The sequence below is a fragment of the Euprymna scolopes genome, chromosome 20 (assembly GCF_053919585.1).
Source record: "Euprymna scolopes isolate OS-2025 chromosome 20, ASM5391958v1, whole genome shotgun sequence".
NCBI classification, from domain to species: Eukaryota; Metazoa; Mollusca; class Cephalopoda; order Sepiida; family Sepiolidae; genus Euprymna; species Euprymna scolopes.
This window is the reverse complement of record NC_136501.1, coordinates 19324945-19348700: the sequence shown is the minus strand read 5'-3', so window position 1 is coordinate 19348700 and position 23756 is coordinate 19324945. Positions and strand designations below refer to the sequence as shown.

Sequence of the window (23756 nt, the reverse complement as noted above, 5' to 3'; positions counted from 1 at the left end):
GAAATATACGGTATTCAAAATTTTCTGTGTTATTATTACACGCAAATATGTGTTTCCCTTGCTCGTACAGTTTTGCTAGCCTGAAAGGATGGCATCATGAGAAATAAACAAATAATACACTACTCAAAGGATTTGGTAGTATAACGGAGCCTGTATGGGTGCGTGTGAGAAAATCAGCAGCAGCAGCAGCTGTAGGATAGCTGACTAGCAAAAATATTAGCAGTTGCAGCCATCTTAACGCATATGCAAATTAAGCAAGTGTGCATGTGCTGACGTCACAGGAAGAAGAAGGAGAGAGAAAAAGAGGAAAAAGGACAGCACGTGATCGAGAAAGAGAAGCAAGTTGTTGCGTGTCGGGGAAGATGGACGCATGAAGTCGAGAGTGAGAAAGCACTGGTTTGTGCCGGCGTGAGGTGACGGGGAGAGAGACTTTAAAAGAAACACATGGTAGACCTTTTGTGAAATACGTGTGTGCAAAAAAGACTTTTGAATGATAATGAAATGCGTTATTGTTGGAAATACCACAAATAAATGTTTTTTATTTGCACTTAAAAAAAAAATGGAGAGTCGGATTTTTATTTCTTTTTTTTTTTATTGTTTGTTCCTTTGCGACAAAGTCTCAGACAACGTGGTTGAAATGTAACGACACGCTTAAAGTGTAACGGCCACGTTACATAACGACTATTGATAAACTTTTACATGGCGTTTATTCATAAAATACTATATGCCGGTCATCCATGGAATTAAAAACATTCAGAGCAAGAACTAGTCTAGTAACCACCACTGCAAATACTTTCTATTCTTTCTCTGTAGACCTAGCAGAAAACGGAATTTTATGAACAGAGTTTCTTTCCTAGAACTTCACATCTGTGTAACAGGATCCCACGCCACTACTTCCTTGCTGACTACAACATCGTCATCTTAAAAAAAATGGCAAGTCAGATTTTTATTTCTCTTCTTTTTATTGTTTGTTCCTTTGCGACAAAGTCTCAAACAACGTGTGGGTCCCTGGATTGAAATGTAACGATATGGTTAAAATGTAACGGTTACGTTACAGAAGTCGTGCGTATTGTGTCTATTCATTACACCTTGTGTGTGTTTATGCTTTTTCTTCAATATATGTTATTGATATGAGTTTGTGTGTTTTTCTCGTCTTGCTCTGTATGTATGGATATATATTTATACTTTTGTAGTTAAGGATTTTGTTAGTATATTCTATATGTGTGTATGTGTTTGATTTTGTGTATGTTTTTACCAATAGGTGTGTATACATTTTCGTTCTTTATGTCTATATCCTAGATTGTTATAAGGGAATGGTAATGATGTGTATGTGTATTTAGAATGGTTTGTGTGTTTTAACTAGTGTGTTTATTTAGGTCAGTGTATGCATATGAACTTGTTCTCCATACATATTGTCATATATTATCGGAATCTATATAGTACATATAATCATTAGCTCATATATATATATATATATATATAATATATATATAATATATACATACATATATATAATATACATATATATTATATATATATATAATATATATATAATATATACATACATATATATAATATACATATATATTATATATATATATATATATATATATATATATATAGCCATCACTAATAGCTATATATGTCACATTGTCGTATCATAAAGGATTGAGTGTTTGATTATCTTATCAGAGTTAATGTCATTGTGTGTGTGACATGCATTTTCAACATACCTTCTGCTTGTTGGTCCATCTGGAACATCTCGTCTGGGAGGGAGACTGGTACCTGCTTTTGGGGACGAAGATTTATTTCACTCGAAGACAAGAAATTGGTTCTATAGTTTTTTATTCACCTTCCAGATCGATCGCAGAAGAATGGAAAGTGAATTTGGCCTGTGCGGTTTCTCATTCTATCTATTCGTCAGTGTTCGTCCCCCCCCCCTCTAGCGAAGGGGAGGAGACAACGGTGAAGGCGTCTGCTCTCTTCCAAGTCCCAACCAAATCTCCCTGATTCAGCTAACCTGATCACATGACTCACACGCAATCCGATCAGCTGATCTTGACTTCCGGTCAATGTGTCTACACTATAACTCACACTCCTCCCTCTCTCTCTCTCTCTCTCTCCTTTCTCTCTCTCTCTCTCTCTCTCTCTCTCTCTCTCGATCCATTCTATAACATTCCATCTATCCTTATTTTCAACAAATGTGTGCATTTTTAAATTCTAGTACATTTTTTTTATATCTACACAACTCTTGGCTAAGAAAGATCAGGCTAAAAGCCAAATATAAAGTTTAGCATGGGTTCAAACACCCTATATATTAAATAATAATAATAATAAAAACAAAAATAGAAGGCATTACTTTCGTAATAATAATAATAATAATAATAATAATAATAATAATAATAAAGATGATAATAATAATAATGATGATAATAATAATAATAATAACGATAATAATAATGATAATGATAATAATAATGATAATAATAATAATAATGATAATAATAATAATAATGATAATGATATAATAATAATAATAATAATAATAATGATAATAATGATAATAATAATAATAATAATAATGATAATGATAATAATAATAATAATGATAATAATGATAATAATAATAATAATGATAATGATAATAATAATAATAATAATGATAATAATGATAATAATAATAATAATAATGATAATAATAATAATAATGATAATGATAATAATAATAATAATGATAATAATAATAATAATAATAATAATAATAATAATAATAATAATAATAATAATAAAACCTGAGAAGATGTATACAGGAAGCAAGCGTACCAGACTGGATGACAAAAGGTAGAACCACACTGCTAGAGAAGGACACGGAGAAAGGAACCGTTCCTAGCAACTATAGGCCAATCACGTGCTTATGTGGAAGATATTGACAGCACAACTGAGGGAACAAATCTACCACTCCCTGAATAACCGTGGACTCATCCCCGAGGAGCAGAAAGGATGCCAAAAAGAAAAAAGAGGAACACATGACCTATTATATATAGATCAAAAGATCCTACAGGAGGTAAAAAGGAGGAGAAAGAATTTAGCCATGGCATGGATCGACTACAAAAAGCGTACGACAGGATCCCCCAAGCATGGATAATAGAATGCCTAAAAATGTTTAAAATACCAAGCAGGATCACCAACGTAATAGAAAATGCAATGAAAACATGGAGACTGGAATTGACAGCTGATGGACAACACATAACAGAAATTAACATACAAAGAGTCATCTTCCAAGGAGACTCGCTATCACCACTGCTGTTCATCATAGCCATGATGCCCTTGAACAGTATTCTGAGAAAGTGCCAAGCCGGATACAAGTTCTCCAATACAGAGGAAAAAATGAACCACCTGATGTACATGGACGATCTTAAACTTTTTTCAAGGACCAAAAAGGAGCTAGAGACACTAATTAACACTACCAGAATCTTCAGCCAAGATATCCAAATTGAATTTGGAATGGAAAAGTGCGCACAACTACTTATAAGAAAGGGAAAACTGGAAACGACAGAAGTCATGGAACTACCCAACCAAACAGAAATGAGGGTACTAGGGAAACAAGACGACTATAAATACTTGGGAATTCTGGAAGCGGACACCATCAGAGCCACAGAAATGAAAGAAAGTTGGAAAGGAATACCTCAGGAGAACAAGAAAACTCCTGGAAACTAAATTGTATAGTAGAAACCTAATAAAAGGTATTAATACATGGGCAGTATCACTAGTAAGATACTCTGGACCATTTATAGGGTGGACAAAAGAAGAACTGAGACAACTCGACCAGAAAACCAGGAAACTCATGACCATGCATAATGCACTACACCCAAAGGACGATATTGACAGACTCTACCTGAAAAGGAAAGACGGTGGGAGGGGACTGATCTCTATAGAAGACTGTGTGAAGGACACGACAAAAGAACTAGAAAAATACATAATGCAAAACACTGAAAGGATAATTATGGCAGCGAGAGGCACTGAAAAAAAACAAAACAGAAAACAGAGACAAACGGCAAAACGAGAAAAGAGAAATGGGAAGAGAAACCACTCCACGGAAGATTCATATGAATGACAAAAGATGAGAATAACAAAAACACCTGGACATGGATGCAAAAAGGACATATAAACCGAGAAACTGAATCTCTAATAACTGCAGCACAAGATAACTCGATAAGAACCAACCATATCAAAGCCAGGATCGATAAAACACAAGAAAACAGCAAATGCAGACTCTGTGGACAAAGAAACGAAACAATAAACCATATAGTAAACGAATGCAGCAAACTTGCCCAAAAGGAATACAAAAATAGGTGTGACCAAGTGGGGAGGGTAGTACACTGGGAATTGTGTAAACGACTGCATTTTGAGCGTACAGACAAATGGTACAAGCATAAACCTGCAACAGCACTCGAAAACGAGAACCACAAAATCCTATGCGACATGGACATGCAGACGGACAAACCCATCCAAGCAAGAAGACCAGATATCGTAATAATTAACAAGAAAGAAAAATCCTGTCAAATCGTGGACTTTACAGTCTCAGCTGATCACAGGGTGAGTATGAAAGAAAAGGAGAAACGAAGCAAATACACAGAGCTAGCCAGAGAGATAAAAGGGATTTGGATGATGAAGAAAGTCCAAATAGTACCGATAATAGTAGGAGCACTAGGAACAATTCCGAAAAACTTCAAAAAAAGAATGTCAGAAATTGGAATCAGAGGAATAACTGCAAAAGTACAACCACTAACGATAGTGAAAACGACTGAAATATTAAGGAAACCGCTTGAATGCGGAGAATAATACAAGACAATATAACGAATAAGCGTTACAGGGAATGAAGAACACTGAAACTGCATATTTACAAATTCTACACCCCCCTATCATGCATCCCCCCATTGTTTCATCACCGACCCCCCCCCCAAAAAAAAATGATACCAAAGGGCCGAGAAGGGTCAATAAGGACTGAAAGACCGAGCGAGCGCCAACCAGACCTCGGCTGGACAAGCGCAAACAGAACTGGAACCTTGGGGAGACTGAGTGCCACTCAAATTCTAGTATAAACCAATGGTCACTACAAGCGAGAAATTAATGGTAAGCGGCTGTTGCGATGATGCAAATTCATTTGCACATGCTATCGAAGGAGGTGGAGAGAGCTGGACGTCTTGGGAGACTTGTTGTCACTCAGCTTCCAGAGAATACCACAGGTTTCCAATCAGATCGTTTGTTGACTTGTGTGAAAGCTCCATGTGAGCCAATAATAATAATAATAATAATAATAATAATAATGAGAAGAAGAAGAAGAAGAAGAAGAAGAAGAAATCATGAAATATATATAAAAAAAAAAATGTTCTGACAATCTTCGGCTCAGCAAGCATCAGCCGTGAGCCTATGTAAAGCTGTTATCTTGAAGAACACGAAAAAAATTCTATGTAACTTTTTGGGTTGTTCTTCACCCCATTTCATACTAAAATATATTACAAGGCTTTGATTTTTTAAAAATCAAATCCATTTCAATGCAGTTAGCACTTTATGTATTTCTTTTAAAGCATTGACTCTCGCTGCTCCTACTACACCTATTTTTGTCAATCTTCAGTATACTGACTGACCTGCAAAATCCTTGCAACAAATTAGCGAATAAAGAGAGTCACTATTCTTAGTTATACAAGAAGAATGTCTTCAAAGAAATGTCATAGTTTGTGAAATTTTCGAATAAAATAAAAGTGAAATAATGGTAGCGATTGTGACCCAACGGGTCAAAGGTATGTCAATTAAAATGAATACTTAAGTCAAATTATTGTATCTTTCACTTCCATTGCACAACCAAAAATCATGGCTTCAATTGAAGGCGTTATAAATTAATTCAGCTTGAGAGGTCAAAAACAAAATTCCCTCTGTATTCCTATTTACTCACCTTCCCATGAGGGCAGAGTTAGCCACAAGGTCGTTTTTTAATGTGGGAAAAATCCAGCTCTCCAAAAACGGGGCACTCTGAATGGGAACAAAAATTTAAATTGCATCAGTTAGGAAGGATTTCTCCTCTACTGACCGAAGATAGAAAAGGTGAAGTGTAACATCAGAACAGAAACTACACTGTGATCTTATTTATATAGTGTATTTGATGTAAAACGATTACGAATATTGTTTGTACATTAAATGCAAAAATTCCACAAACAAAAAACTTAAGCATGAAGCCCTATAAGAAATTTGGGGGAGAGGGGAAGGGTACAGGGTCTTTCTTATTTTTCTACAAAACTTTGGAGATTATTTTTGACTAGCACCATTTACCACAATACCACATTTACTCCGTGGGGTTAAAACTACTTAAGAAACCCAAGCGTTTTTATAAAAATTTTGTGTGTGTGTGTGTGTGTGCGTGCGTGCGTGCGTGCGTGCGTGCGTGCGTGCGTGCGTGCGTGCGTGCGTGTGTGTGTGTGTGTGTGTGTGTGTACACAATTTTCTTTTTAAATGATCTATAATATAAATCTCACCTGTCTGTTTAAATGTATGATTGCATGTATGTTTGTATATATGCCAACAACTTTCGACAGAGGCGATGGATTTTCAATGAGATCGGTATCATTTGGACGACAAATATCGAAAAATTGGCTAAAACATTAATTCCTTCACTCTCAACTGGGCCTTTTTCTACAGGGAGGGTCGCTGTTTTCGCCGATATTTTCTAAAGTCATTCCCTCTTTTCGATTATCTAGCTTTAATTTAAACTTAAGCTGCTTCCGGTTTGGCGATGGGCGCAAAAACTAAGACAAGTTTTTTTTTTGGTTTCTTTTTTTTTTTTTTTTTTCACATTCTTTGCCTCCTCTTTCGTGGTACAGGTTCGAGCCTGCCTACCAACTACCACTTTTTTTTTCAACACATACCTCCAAACACCCGGACAACGCCGGGCATTCAGGCTAGTATAATGATAAATTGGAAAAAAAGAAAAGAGTTCATTGAAAAAGTCTTAGAATTTGATTGGATTGTGTAAAAAGTTCGTGGTGGGGAGTGGGGAAAAGCTAAGAAAAACCCTAAAAAAGAAAAGATTGAACCAAATAAAATGCCTATTGGTATCTTAGGCCAAAGGTCAAGGAATCGAAGCTTTCCCTCTGCGTTGCTTCAATGATAAAACACATTTAAATTCTGCTGTTGTTGAACAAAAATAAAAAAATAAAAGATATCAAAAAAAAAACTGTTTTATAGCAAATAAACTTTAACCTTTATTTAAAACATGTAAAAATACATTAGAACTGGTTTCGCCCGTTTACTCGGTATTTACGTCTCTCCCACCGTGAGGAGATGTAACACAAGAATAGAAGATGGGATGAAGGAGCCATTGTTTTTAAACAATGGGCACGGCACTTGTACAGTTTAGTCAAGACATTAAAAAATGAAAATATCGAAAAAAATAAGGTTATATTGTACTTACCTGTTTTGGACTGAAGATCTCTGAAAAAAAAAAGCCTGGGAGGATGGGCCTCCTAGGACTATCCAAAACATTTGTCTCAGTTCGATAGCTAAAAGGCCACCAAAATCGGAATCTCGATTGGAGTGCCCCGAGAGGCACCACTATGTGGCGGCTATTTATTACTGCCGTTAAATTTTTATTCATTATAGTTAAAAACTCTACAGTTAAACTTAATCACTCTCTATCTCTCTCATTTTTATTCATATGTATTTGAAGCAGAAGCAGCAGCCGACACCAACAACTTAAAAATTAGATTCTGGATTGGTGACATATGTCAAGCTTTGAAAGAAGCAGCAGCAGCTACTCTTCCTATTACCTTTATGTTACCTTCTTATTTATTACTCTCCTCCTACCTAGTCTTCTTCATACCACAAATTTAACTGGACACGTGTACGCTCACTTTTATTATTGTCATATAATCAAGACCAGCACTGTTGTATGATTAACAAAAATTGTACTAGCAAAAGTGTGTTACGAAAGTATACGTCATGATTCAGGAGCTATAACTGCCATGAATCGCTACATCAATGTTTAGATGTAACTATATTCATAATCTCTGCGTATGTTCGTTATTCTTTGATATTGGTAGCTTACCCTATAATAATTATATAGATTTTATTAAAAAGTGTTTTGTTTTTTTATAATTTGATGGCGAAAAACTGCAAGATGTTGCACACAGCCATTTCATCATTGCTATAAAAAAAATTCGATTTTTTTCTTATTTTACAAACGAAAGCAATTGAACTAGAATTTTCTGATACAACTGCACAAATAAATCTGCTCAAAAGAGATGAATATTCATTCAAGTTCTTGAAATTTACATATCGAGTTACAGAACCTGATTAAGTTTCGGTGCAGAAAATGCATCAACACAAGTTGCATCCTAAAATTAACAATTTTGCTTGATAAAAAAAAAAAATAAATAAAAAAAATTAAAAAAAAAACAATTATTCCATCTGGTCGCTTTCCGTTGTGGTGAAAATGAAGTATTTAGTCACATGTAAATTGTTGACTGAGATTAAAATCCGTACATAATATATTATACTTTATTGATTACCTCAGTTCAACAAGACAGGTGTTAGCAATTAAGACGTTAAATATTAATGCGTGTTGCCGGAGAAAGTTGATATTGAAAGACAAAAACAATGTCATATTGAGCCCATAAATCTCGACGAGGAAAATGTTATTAGAAGTCCATGAGTCCGGATGGAGCAAACGATATTAAGAGTCAAAAAGAGGAGAATGTAATTCAAAAGTCCGTATATACGTAGATATGTTCATACGTAGATATGTTCATGACATTATCTTGAAAGAAAGCTTGTGCCGAAATCTTAGGAAAACCAGAGGTTAAAGTTTGGTTTTATTTGTGCGTCAAGAAAGAGTTCGATGTTTATATTGAGTAACGTGGGTTAGTTAGGCAAATTAGTTTTGTTTGCAGCGCCAGGAGAAATTTTTTCTAATTGCTTAAATTTCGATATACGATACCAATCAGGATTGAGTATTTGCTCCAATCAGCATCAAGTATTCAAGTCAGACAAGTATTTTAAACATCGTTATTTTTACTGACTAAAACTAAACCCATCTATAGTATGTATATATATATATATATATATATATATATATATATATATATATATATATATATCTACACACACACACACACACAATATAACCCTGATATAAGAGACCCGAATATAAAAAAGGATGTAAGAGAGATTTTCTCTGGTCCCAAATCATAGTCTGTGTTAATGTACAGTGTAACTCGGATATAAGAACTCCGAATATAAGAGATCTGTATGGACAAGAGAATGAGTCTCTTATATCCGAGTTACACTCTGTGTCTATATATATATATATATATATATATATATATATATAACTCACTATGTGTTTCTGTCTCCAATTTTTTCAAAGTACATCTCCAAAATGCAAAGTTACAGGGCAGTATGAGGCAGGTCTAATGATTGCATTATTTGTGGACCATTGTTTTACATATATATGTCAGTAAAAATAGCCGCTAAAGTGGTCAAAATTGGAAAAATTAAAACTTAGCAAGTGTAAATCGACTTAAAATGCTCCTGTATGCATGCCCAAATATACATTTATATGTTAAAGTAGGTTCATTTTTAACTATTTCTTTTCCATCTGATGATAGCTAAAAAAAAAGTAACAACTAAGGCTGGAGTGCTAAATGTTTTGGTTTCAATTCTTGCTGATGGCACCAAAGTCATATTTTTTTCAACTTTTGAAATCACTACTGTATACTGGGTACAATATAATAATCAATAGAGAATTGACTCTATAATAATAAATACGAAATCTGCTTAAATTAAAATATTATATTTAAACATATTTTACGACCGGGCAATGCTGGGTACCCTGTTAGTATATAATATTTTATTAATCAGCTTTTATCAACAAGTAAAAGACGTTACATGTTCACATGTTTTGACGGAGAAAGTTGATATTGAAAATCCACGAGTCAAGACAAAGTAAGTGTTATAATGAATCCATAAATCTAGATGGGGAAAATGTTTTCATAAGTGCCCTATGTCTAGACGAGGGGAAAAATGTGAATTTAATTGAGGATTATAAACAACAAAATAATTGCGCTGTTTCTAGTTCGCCTTCAACCCACTTGGTGTAGAATAACAGAATTCATAATGCTCCTTTCTTTCTTTTTCTACCTTCGGACATTGTTCTCTTTCCCCCGAACTTAAATTAACTTTTGCTGTATAAAATGTTACAGGTTTCTTGCAGTAAAGTGAATTCAATCTGGAGTTTCTAAAATTATGAGAGGGAAATATATCTTCATTTTTGCATAGAAAAGGCATGGCAACTTATTTTAAGTAGAAACTTAATGCTATTTTAATTTTAATTTTTTTTCCTGCGGAGGGGGGGGGGGCGTAGAAATACCTGACATAGTACTCAAGCATGAGGCATACTTCGCAAGATAAATCTTGTTACGATATTATCCATTTAGAAGAAGGAACTAATGTAAAGCCTGTGCTCTATTTGGTGCCTATATTGTGCCAATCATCCTGAAATTAGACACTATGGAAGGAGTGTTGTATGCACTGCCATCTAAATGTACACTCTCACTGATAGAGAGTAGAAAATACACCTATGGATGCATTTTAGGTAGCCTCATAACTCTTACTTCCCCTACTCAATCCTTCAGTCGTTGTCACCAAACAGCGATGTTTCAGATAAAGGGGGAATAAAATGCTGTTCCTTGAGTCGGTTGTTGTCACTGTTGGGTGTAAACGTTTTATCTGGGTTAATGCTAGATACCTATTAGTCCAAAGAGCTGAGCTTTTGAGTAACTCTCAAGAAAGCTCTCCTATTAGTAAATGCAAAATACTATTGCAGCTATATTGCCATTTGATGAATGGAGTCTACACCATGCAGCAGTTTCTAGTGGGACTTTTCTCAATTCTATATTATTGAGAATTGCTACAGCTTTTCTTTCTTCAATGGTTTACAAAGACGATCTGCTTGCTCATTCTATCTGATCTGTTCCACAAACTAATCCTAACATAAAAAGTCCGAAAACAAAAGATAAACACACAACACTGCCATCTATTCATACATCCATATTAATGGGAAGTAGAAAATATACTGTGGGTGTACTTTTGACACTCTGTAATTTTTTGCTTCACCTATTCTACCCTTAGTCCTGATTTTCCAAGAGCAAAGTTTCTAACAAAGGAGAAATAAAATGCTGTTCCATTTTGAGTAATCTTTTTGGGTTAAAATCTCTTGAGGAATGCACATTTTGTATTGAGAAATACACATTTTAAATATGTAAATATTAGGTAAAGAATAGCAAGTTATCCAAAATGGCCATCTCTTTTGGGTCATATTGGATAACGTTACCTAATGTTTACATATTTAAAATGTGCTATCTGCATTTTCATTCACGATTTCCAGAAATAGAAACTCAGTGTAAATATATCTTTCATTAGTGAGGCGCTATTCTAAAACAAAACATAAGTTTAAACCCAGTTCCCCAACCTCTAACATTAGAGGTCTGCGCTTCCACCTTCCAGACGAGAGTCCCCCCCTCGCCAAACTTTCACAAGAAACACTCGTCTAGCTGAAAACACTATCAATAATTTCCCCCACTCTTTAACTGTGCCTAAACGTAAACATAGATTCAATGAACAAAGTTTCTTTCTTTGAACTGCATGCCTGTGGAACTGTCTTCTGTTTGCCTGCTTTCCGTCTGACTACAATATGGTTGTCTTCAAGTCTAACGTAAACAAGTTCTTGATGAGCAGTTCCACTTAAGTTAACAAATTTATGGAATTTCCATTATTAACGATTACTATATTTGTTATGTAATGGGTGTTATTATTAGAAGTATCAAATATTTATATGGGTGTTATTATTAAGACGGCATATATATTCTTGTATTGTTGTTGTTGTTGTTCGTTTTAGGAAGAGTCTTAGTGTTTTATCTAGAGGTTGTCTTAGGAGTGTGCATATGTTGAGTGTTCATATGTCTTAAAATGTTCATGTTGTAAAAGATAGCATATTGGAGACATAAACAGGTATATATAAAGAAAGAGACAGTTCTGTATGAACGGGAGTGTTTCTATAAATATTGATACATATATTTCTTACCTATTTTTGAGATGATGATTTTCACAAAGTTCTTGTAATATAAATGGACAATACCTTTTCTGTTGAATAACAACACGGAGATGCAGATACAAAAACACATGTTGACGTCTTTTATTTTATCTTCGCCCGGTCGAACATGATTTTATCTCAGGGATTCAAAGTTGTTACATGGTTATCTCTAAAACACTCACTTCTAGAGGGTGCCTTGATTCTAACGGAGAATCGGTCTGAACCTCTCTGCTTCTCTCCGACTCTTCTTCTCTTCTCTCAGACTGCATCTAAAACTCTACCTATATTGAGAACTCGTCACATCATCGCATGATTAAACATGTGCTCATAAAGCACGTTGGATAACATGCATCACGTTGCCAAACTTGACATGACCCCCCCCCAAGTTCAGTAACCTATTTTTCAAATAACTTCTTTACAAAATATGTTTACAATTTCAATTGACGATTAAATTCCTTATTTTAATTTTCACAGAAACAAATTTCATTATTACATTCTTTTTCAATAAACAGACATCTAACTATTTTGTGTGGGCTAAACAATTGCGATTCCACATTCCTTATTTCAATAACATTCTGTATTTATTTTAACTTATGATTGGAATATTCAATTCCAAATCTAGCTTCGCAAGTTCGAATCCTTGACTATCCTATTTCATATTTACATTTAACTGATTCCCTATTTTTTACTTACATAAAAAGAGGGCAGCCCTTTATCATGTAACATATTGTCCACCTAACTACTGTACACTGTTTAATCCTTATCCTCGAGTGGCCTCTAGGCCTTGATAAGTGGTGGTGGTGGGGGGAAGACGTAGACATCCACTTACACGAGGTCAATTCGTTGTGTGTGAAACTGCCATGAGCCTGTCAGCTTCAACTGATGATTTCCTGCTTAAAAGTTACTCAACATGATATTAAAACCTGACACTTATGGACATGGAATTTTTGCTTACATACAGGACATAGTCATACAAGAAAGACTCAAACAACAGGTTTAGGTGTACAGAATATATTGTACAAGAAAGTGAACACAGAAACGTTGTCGGTATTTAGTTACTGTTGAGTTAGACAGTCTGTAGTCTCACGTTAGATCATAATACATCCCTTATGAGAGCATTAAAAGATCCCATGATGAATGAATGGATAAGTCCGCATAACAATAAGAAATAGCTTCCCATAGGGTAGGAAAATCTCCAAAGACCACCCTAAATTGCTTTATATGTGTTTTCGTTTAGCACTTATTCACAGAACTGTATTCATCCTTGCCCTCTATCATTCACACAATGATGGAGTTACAATCGTTGAAAGTATATCTGAGAAAATTGAGCATATATTGGAACTAGCTTCTATTCTTACAAGACTCCTTGCTAAAAGAAAAAATATTTCCTGTCACTATTGAAAATTTTGTTAGTCTGTCCAGTATTTAAACATACTGGAGATCGATCTTCTGCATCTCATTACAGACCAATCAGTCTCCAGTACATCATGAGTAAGTTGTTTGAATCTGTGATAAATGAAGAAGCCGTCAAGCATCTCAGCAAAATTAGCCTATTCAGTGGGAAGCAATATGGATTTCATCCTGCAAGATCAACTGTTAATGTGCAGAGTGTAATATCACACAGGATCAGTAAATCTATTGATGAAGGCTTTGTATCTAGTGCAATAGCTCTTGACATATCAAAGGCCTTTGATATGGTTTGGCACAAAGGTTTGTTTCACAAGTAGCTTCTTCCCCAAAACTGCAGGACTTCGGAATTCTCTTCCGGTTTCCTGCATCCACAGCTGTACTGACATGCAAAAGTTCAAGTGTAATGTGAACAGACATCTTGCTGCTAAACTCCCTACATAGTACCCTTGCAACTTAGGTCCCTGATAGTAGCCCCCTGCATCAAAGTGGAAATGTGCCTTGTTTGAGGTAAAAATGTAATTAAAAAAGAAAAAAAAAGTTATGACATATTTGGAAACCATAAAATCCTTTCTTAGTTTATAAAAGTCGTTGATGAGCAAAAGTTTGAAACACATAGTATCGATGCTGTAAGGATCTATTCTGGACCTAACTCTCTTATTGTTCTTTATCAATGATATCCCAAATCACATTCTAAGATTATTCATCTACATTTATTCAGATGACACAACCATCTATGGCAACACTTCGAAGAGCATTAAAGGATGATGTGCATGGCAGAAATCCAACTCAGACCAAACTTTTTCACTGTCTTGTAGATGGAAAAGCATAAACGCAAATACAATTATATATCCATTGAAAACATGTGTGCTGTTCCAGGAGAGATTATTTCTGATTGGTTAAATCTCGACATAGGGAACCAATCAAAATTGAGGATTTGCTTCAATCAGTATACAGCATTCAAGTCAGCATACATTTTAAACATTGTTATATTACGGTGTTGTTGTTGTAATTGTTGTTGCTACTGCTGTTAAATTTTTGACACAATTGCACCGAAAAATCGGTTAAAAAAGATGAATATTCATTTCATTTATTCTACATCTCGAGTAATGGAACCTGATTAAGTTTCCATGAGAAAATGCATCAACACAAGTTGCGTCATAAAATTAACAACTTTTCTTGGTTTAAAATAAGAAAGAAAGAACATTTATTCAATCTGGTCGATTTCTTTAACATCAGTTGAAGTCTATTTGTTCGGTTTGGAAAAGAAACTCTGCTTTTTCCAAACTTGTATTTATCATGTGTTTACGTGAAGTAAATCATCAGGAACTTATCGAGTTTTGCTCCAATATTAAAAACATATTGTAAAAGGAAAATAAACAAAAATAGCACAAAAATTTTATTATATACTTATGTATTAAGTTAAAAAAAAAAAAAAAAAGAAGTACACCAAGAATTAGTTTAATTCAGGAAGCATTTTTTAAATAAGAAAAAAAAATAACACTTTAATATTAAAATGTCTCGTCCGCCATTTTCTGCTTCCTATTAAGATTAAATTCTAAGGGACATAATTCAAACTTTAAATACAACGAAATTATCATAATAATATTGACAAGAAATCGTTTAGCAATCAACTTTTATTGTATTTTATAAAAACAAAAATACTGGATGAATCTGCATAAATTTCGCTGTAAGCCTTTTTTTTAACCTAACAGTTACGTACATAAAGATGCTGTACAATTATATTTTTTGTAAAACTGGATAAGCGCCTATTAATATTATTATTGTATTTACTATTAATCAAATTACTGTTATGTTTTGTCACTCATAATACAGGGCGAAATTATAAAATTGTCGCCCTAGAAAAGCCGACATGATTTCATTTCCGTTTGATTAAAACCGGTTTTCTTTTTTGTTGTTGCAGACCATCTACAAGTTGGCCAGTTGTGTACAAATCCAAAGAGCGATAGGAACCTGAAGGTGACACAATGTTCAACGAGCGAGATCAGTAATGTGTCACTGTACAACTTATTCTCTCTACCGATCCAAGTTATGACAACAGGACCATTGCTAGCACCCTCATAATGCATCTCTGGATTGCCACGAATAACGGGAACATGCTCAGGGTTATGAAAACAGTTTCCGGCTACGGCTATGGTCTTTGGTTTAGTTTCGAGTGAGCGCCACATCATGCCACCTCACATCTTCAAAGTCAGCTTGAAAGTCAACACCAAAGTGTACCGGGATGTGCTGAAAAGTGTGGTGATCCCCTGGTGCAATCAGGTGACCGCTGTTGAAAGACTCTAGATGTAACAGCAGGACTTACTGCCAGTCCACAAGTCCAAAGTGACCCAGGCTTGGCTTCAGAAGGAGTGCAACGACTTTGTAACCTTCCCTCACTGATCCCTCTTCTCTCTCGACCTGGACCCGTTGGACTACTTCGTTTAGTCATATTTCGAGAACATCACAAACATGGCCTCCCACAATACTAAATCCAGTCTGATCACTACCATCCTCTGAGAATTTGCTGAACTCCCGCCGGTGCTTATGGAAAAGGCATGCTCCCAGTTCCAGACCCATATTGAAGCGATGATCGAGGCTGAAGAGGGCTACACTGAATAGATGTCAGCTGTACTACATGATAAAATTATCTGAATTGATTTTTTCAATAAAAGTTTTAAAATAAAACTGTAGTGTTTTTTTTTTTATTATTTATCATTCCGCCTTGTGTTGGTGTAAAACTGGATAAGCACCTATTTTTTTATTTACTATTTCTTCTTGGCTGTACTTCGCAAACGAAGACTCTATGAAGGGAGTTGTTCACATAGACTGCAGGCACATTTACTATTAATTGGTTATTTATTGAAATTAAAAAAAATGCAATAGCATAATGTACTTCTTTAAAAATCGTATGTAAAAACAAAATCTCATTACAATATGAAATCTACCACAATGCATTTGAGTATGATATATGTGGTTAAAACAATCAAAATGTTAAATTCAACACACTGCTGCCAAAAACTCGCTATTCCAAATCTCGACGCTCTGCTGTCAAAATTTAACTCCAAATCTGAACACTTTATTGCTGACAACACTTGGTACTCTTACATCCAAATCCAAAGTCAACCCAGCCTCTGAAAAATCAGACTTTTTATATCTAACCGGAAGCATCTCATTTGCATATTAGGTGACAATATCGTAAGCATATAAAGAGAAAAGGCGGCCATTTTTATTTTTATGTTATTTCTTAATTCTTTTTGTTTACACAGAACTCTATAGACTGCACACAAACAAATTTGTATGAAGTTTTTTAAGTACTTGATTACAGAAGAGCAACTTATTTTGCCTTTGGTAACATTTTAGACCACACTATGATAAAGCAGCATCCCCTTTTAACTTGTTCCCTATTTTTTCTCATAATGTTAAAATTATTTATGGTGTCCAATACAGCTGCCCCTATTACTGAACTGAAACATCAAGCCCATCAATAGACATAGGTATTTTTTAAACAATATCCGTGTTTATCAATAAGTTTTAATACAGTAAATATTACTATCCAAGAAACTCTGAGATTGAAAACGTTGCAAAAAATTGAAACAATATTAAGTACTGCCTCCTCCTCCAAAAATAGATTTTTTAAATATTATCGCTCCCACCGTTTTTTTTTTCCTGCTTATAAATCGTTGATATGTTCTTTCAACCATCACCCTTATCTAGCTAAGCCCTTAATAATGAACATCTTTCTTAATTTGCACCTACAATTCTAACTATAAAGATACCACAACTCGAAACAAATATATCAGAGTTGTATTAAATCATCAGACACCAATTAAGCAAGACTCTCTGAAGTTCAGTTTGTTCTTAAGACCCCTTAAGCTTAACACTTCAATTTGAGACTTTTTTTTTAGAATCAAAACCATGTAATAAATTTTGATCAAATTAATATATATATATATATATATATATATATATATATATATATATATATATATATAGATAGATAGATAGATAGATAGATAGATATGTTAGTGTGGCGATGATTAATTAGAATCAGAAATCAGAAAAATCAGAATTTTAGGGGTTATCGAAATCGGAAAATTCTTTTGCCTATTTTCCTATGCCAAAATCGATTCCGTTAATTATCTTTTTCATTTGATTTTGTTTTAAAAACATCTTCCACTGCTGGTATTAATACTAAAATAATAAATATTTATGGATTTTAAACTTCCAGTAAAACTAAAATCCATAGATCATCTCCTCACAAGTGTATTTTTACATTCGAGAAAAAAATATACGCATATTTCAGATGTGTTTTTATTGTAATTTGGCAAAATAACCATTTTTTAATTAAATATTTACAGATTAATAAAGAATCAAAATCAGTAATTGTATCAGAATCGGGAATTTGGAAAAATATTCGAATCGTCCCATCATTATTTTTTTGTGTGTTTATTTAACAATTTAAATCATTTTCAAATCATATTCCAAATAAAGAGCATATACACAAAAGTATTATAATTTCTTTTTTTTTTTTTACACCTTTTTCAAAACAGTGTCTAATTTCAGAGAGTAATGTTTTTGGAGAGTAATGTTTTTGGGGAGTAATGTTTTTGGGGAGTAATGTTTTCGGAGAGTAATGTTTTCAGAAAGTAATGTTTCCAGAGAGTAATGTTTTTGCAGAGTAATGTTTTTGGAGAGTAATGTTTTTGGAGAGTAATGTTTTCAGAGAGTAATGTTTTTAGATAGTAATTTTTTCAGAGATTAATGTTTTCAGAAAGTAATGTTTTCGGAGAGTAATGTTTTCAGAGAGTAATATTTTTGGAGATAATGTTTTCAAAGTGTAATGTTTTCAGAGAGTAATGTTTTCAGAGAGTAATATTTTCAGAGAGTAATGTTTTTGGAGAGTAATGTTTTTGAGAGTAATATTATCGGAGAGTAATGTTATTGTAGAGTAATGTTTTCAGAGAGTAATGTTTTTGGAGAGTAATACTTTCAGAGAGTAATGTTTTCAAAAAGTAATGTTACTGGAGGAATGCTCCATTTTCCTATTCTTGAGTAATGATGAAACTCTCTATGAAATTTCCTTCCAACAGTAAGGCAATGTTTTCTGTGAGCAAAATATTGTAAGATCAACTTGTTCTAAGAACAATAAATTTTAGAAATATATAATATATTGGGTACAATGTAATAATAATCGATAGAGAATCGACCCTATGATAATAAATATGAGCGACCCACTATATATATATATATATATATATATATATATATATATATATATATATATATATATATATATATACACGGAAATTACATAATTGTCGATGCAATAATTTATTTCAACCTTATGGTATTTTCAAGCATCTAAACTAGACAATTACATTTTTGATACTGAAATAAAGGAAGAAAAAGAATCGGGCCCCGACCGTCAAAAACCAGAGGGGGTGGTAGTAGCAATCCACTTAATATATTTTATAGAGAGGGTGGGAATTAAGTTAGTAGGGGAGGGATTTTTTTTAAAAAACAACAAGAACATTATGACACTTAGCGACTGTCCGGTAACCCGACGTAACAACAGACACACACACACCGACACACACGCACACACTCACACACACACACACACACACACACACACACACACACACACACACACACACCTAAATATGCACGTTCTTACCCGTAAATGACTTGACACGCGTTTCCTAACCTAGGAAGAAGAGGGAATAAACTGACAATCGGCTGCGCGTAAGGAAAAGAGAAGAAGAAAGAAAAAAGAAGGAAGAGAGTGACCATCCGTTGCCTGTCATATGGTTTAATTTAGTCTAGACTCTCAGAGAAAGAGAAGGGAAAGGATAGAAAATGAAGATTATACGCGCGTCATCGAGTTAATTTAGTCATGGAAAATAAGTCTATTAAATGATATATAAAAAATTTATATACAAAGTTTTAAAACTATCTGTATGTTTTCATGTTAAAATTATTGTGAAATAAATATTATCTATAATACGTTTAAATTTTCTATAATGTATTAGTAATATATTACTATGAATTCAAAAAATTGATTCTTATGTAGTTAATATTTTATGTATTTTTATGTAATTAATTTTATTGGTGATTATAGCGGTCGTTGTTATTTTGCTCACTAATATTTCACTTCCTAATTGATTAAGATGCAGAAAATTGCATTATTAGTCGCCCCCAATTCCATAGGACTTATTTAGTTTCGGTTAATATATACTTTTATTCATTCCGTACACAAAAGTTTATTGCTCTGTTTACCACATTGAGCTCTCATACCCGGATTTCCTCCTGGAATTATTCCATTATAACACTATATATATATATATATATATATATATATATATATATATATATATATATATATATATATATATGTATATGTGTGTGTGTGTGTGTGTGTGTGTGTGTGTGTGTGTGTGTGTGGTAGTAAGTTATAAAATATATATGGCAATTAAGCTACACAGAATATTCCATGTTTCATCCATGCTAGGATTCATCAGGTGTAGCTTAATTGCCATATATATTTTATAACTTACTACCTACCTCTACCTACGTATTGAGCACTTTTGAAGTAAATACCTGAAGTTTATGCATAAATTTATACTTTTGTATATTACTTTATGTGATTAAATGAAGCAGTCATATATATATATATATATATATATATATATATATATATATATATATATATATATATATATATATATATATAATGAAATAAAAAAAGATGCAGTGTTTACCTGATATAAGCAATGGCAAACTTCAATCTAATATAAATACCAGTATATATATATATATATATATATATATATATATATATATATATATATATATATATATATATATATATATATATATGTTGTTTATTTGTTTATGCTAGCAATACTTTGTGAATGAATTCAATCATTTATACGAAAGTGCATTTTTACCTAAATGTGAGTTGGGAATAATTTTCCCTTTTACCAATTTGGTACCCTCAGATAAGGAGTGGCATATGTATTGTTTTTAACATATAATATAATATTTTAAAAACACTATTTATATATAGATATTTGAATCCCAACCAAATAAAAAAGCTCAACACTCACAATAGAGTAGTGCTTATTATAAGAGAAAAGAAATTAAAACTGTAAGTTGAAATTTACAATCAAATTTATTGTTCGACTGAATGCTCCAAAAAACAATTTACAAGTTCTTATTCTGTGGAGTTTCAAAGAATGCTATTCTTGCTATTCTTCTCATCAGAGGACAGAAAGTAATCAGCAAATTATATTTGTAGCAATGGTAGTATTTACTGATTATGGCATTAAATAAAACCCCAAGTTTTAGAGTCATAAATTGCAAAGATGTACATGTTCTTTAAAAACAACGAGTGAAAAAAATGTAAAAAATAATAAAAACAAACCAGGCATAAAATTGCATGAAGATTCTTTCAAAGGTAATCGAAAATACGAAAATAATTTATTAGAAAGAATCAAATCCAAATTTAAATCCAGTTGAATATAATTAGTCCAATTGAAAAATTTTCAACGCAACTGAAAGTATGGAAATTGTTTGTACGAATAGGGCATTAGTCCAAAGATAGGTTGATCCCCAGTTGAGTGGATTCGAGAAATAAGATGGACAGAAAATAAACATGTCATCTCCCGTCGTTTGCTTAATTAGAAAAAAAGAATAAGGACTTTGTAAATTGTTTTTCGGAGTATTCAGTTGAACAATAAATTTGATTGTAAATTAAAACTTAATTTTAATTTCTTTTTTCTTATAATATATATATATATATATATATATACATATATATATATATGTGTGTGTGTGTGTGTGTGTGTGTGTGTGTGTGTGTGTGTGTGTGTGTGTGTGTGTGTGTGTGTGTGTGTGTGTGCGTATATATATATATATATATATATAAAATACAATTGAAAGAATTGCTGCCAAATTTTACGGATTAAAAACCACTGCCCACCCCAAATACAACCCTTACCTTGAGGAGTTTGAGAATTCCATGTTAAATTTAGTCAAAAAATTAAATTTAAGAAACAAAAACACCATTATAATCCGGTTACTCGAAAAATAAATAATTTTGCCGAAAAAGTTAAAAAGAATAAACATATATTCGTCCCTGCTGATAAGACAAAAATTATTATAAACTTGACTATCCTACATATAAAAGACTTTTGTATAAAGAACTTAATAAATCTTATAGTCCCTCCTAAGACTTTAGATTCCATTAATTCTGAAGCTAAACTTTTACTGACTTCAATGAATATTCATAACTTCACTGAAATAATTTCTCCAGGTACCCCTAGATTCACCCTCAAAGATCACAAACCTAATTTATATGACAATCCCTCCATCAGATTGATCTGCCCATCTAACTCTGACTTAGGTGCTGTAAGCAAAAATATCTTAGATAGAATCATCCCTTCTATTAAAGAAAAAGTAAGTTCCCTCTTTGGCTAAATTCAGATTCCGTAATTAATTGGTCTGTCTCCCTTAAAAATAAACACCTCCTTAACTTCATGACCTTTGACATCCAAAATTATTATCAATCAATTTCACCGATCCTTTTAAACAAGGCTCTAATCTTTGCTAAAAGAAATTCTGACTTAACTAATTTAGAAATTAAATTAATTCTCCTAGCGAGAAAGTCCCTCATACAATTTAACAATTAGCTTTGGACTAGAAAGGACACCACTGATAATTTTGACATCTTGATGGGTGCTTCTGACTCTGCAGAAGTTACGGATTTAGTGGGACTCTTTTTACTGAAGGAACTTAAATACCACTTTAAACATATCCAAGGGGGCCTTTATAGAGATGATGCCCTTTTTACTACAACAGCCAGGCCAAAAGAGTACAACAAAACAATTAAAAAATTACATAACTTCTTTAATAACTTTGGCCTTTCTATAATTATCGAACCAAACTAAAAAACTTCAAATTTTTGAGATGTTACACTTAATCTTAACACCGAAACTCATAGCCCCTATCATAAACCCAACCTTGTGCTTTTATACATCCATAAATCTTCTAACCACCCCAACTCAATTATAAAATCTATAGTACCATCCGTCTCTAGAAGAATTTCTGCTCTTTCTGCTGATAAAAAACTTTTAATCAAAATGCTACTTTCTTCAATAATGCCTTAAGGAACTCTGAACACAATTAAAATATAAAATATAACCATTATGCTTCTCCTGCAGGTCGCCTTAAATCTGTAATCACACACAATATGGCTCGTTAGAAACCAGTTCAAATAACAAGATCTGCCGCTATCAATAAAAATGAACCAGTCTACATATATATAATCCAAACCAAAATACTAATCGCAATACCTCTAACCCACCCAGTCGCACCAGGAAAAAGAAAAATATTTGGTTTAATCCTCCATTTAGCATAAATGTCAAAACTAATATACCTAAGGAATTCTTTAACATTGTATAAAACTCTTTCAAATACCCACACAGATATAGTTCTATTTTCAATAAAAACTCAATCAGGATTTCTTATTCAATAATGCCTACTTTAGCACAAAGAATCTTAACATCTAATAACAAAAAATTGAATTAGCCACAAAAATCCCTTTCCCAATTAAACCCAAAACTAACTGTAATTGTAATAACAAACATCTTTGCCCACTCAATAATGATTGCATCCATAAAGATGTTATATATTCATGCACAATTACTGAGCTCCCACGCAATCCTCCTATAACAGACACTAATATTTCATCTTCAAGTTATCCTTCTTCCCATCCTCCATCTGATATAGTTACTAATCCAATATACCACTCGAGCAGCTCCTCCATCTACAATCATACAATTAGCAATAATAATGATAATAATAATAATGAGAATAATAATATTTCTCCTTACAGCCATCCTAATAATAACAACACTCATTATCCCCTCCAAAATAGTCCTCGTACAATCATTGTCCCACCATTTGTTGAACACTATGAACAAAATTCAAACTATTTAACTAATACAAATCAGCAAATTAATATTAATATCAGACCTCGAGCTTTTAATAAAGTACATACATATATCGGCGCTACTTCAACATTAATTAAGAAAAGAATATCAAACCACATTTCTTCTTTTAACAACCATAATTCTAATAATAACCAAGGAATTTCTCTAACCACTTTAATTAAAAAACTTAACTCTAATAATATCCCCTT

The 23756-nt window shown here is 33.1% G+C and overlaps 1 protein-coding gene across 4 annotated transcripts in view; it reads right to left on the bottom strand.

Moving 5' to 3' along the window:
- The window catches only part of LOC145241348 (uncharacterized), a 256339-nt gene that overhangs the window by 118315 nt on the left and 114268 nt on the right, over positions 1-23756 (bottom strand). Inside the window, exon 1 of one of the 4 annotated variants that reach the window (XM_080104212.1) lies at positions 7466-7796. The exons of 2 other annotated variants lie outside the window; for them this stretch is intronic. Coding sequence is in view for 1 of the 2 variants with exons in the window: in XM_080104211.1 (XP_079960337.1) it covers positions 7466-7536 (71 nt within the window). In the remaining variant the exon portion in view is untranslated. Of the gene's footprint in view, positions 1-7465; positions 7797-23756 lie in introns of those variants that run through there. One more of the 4 variants, XM_080104211.1, reaches the window with a different exon arrangement.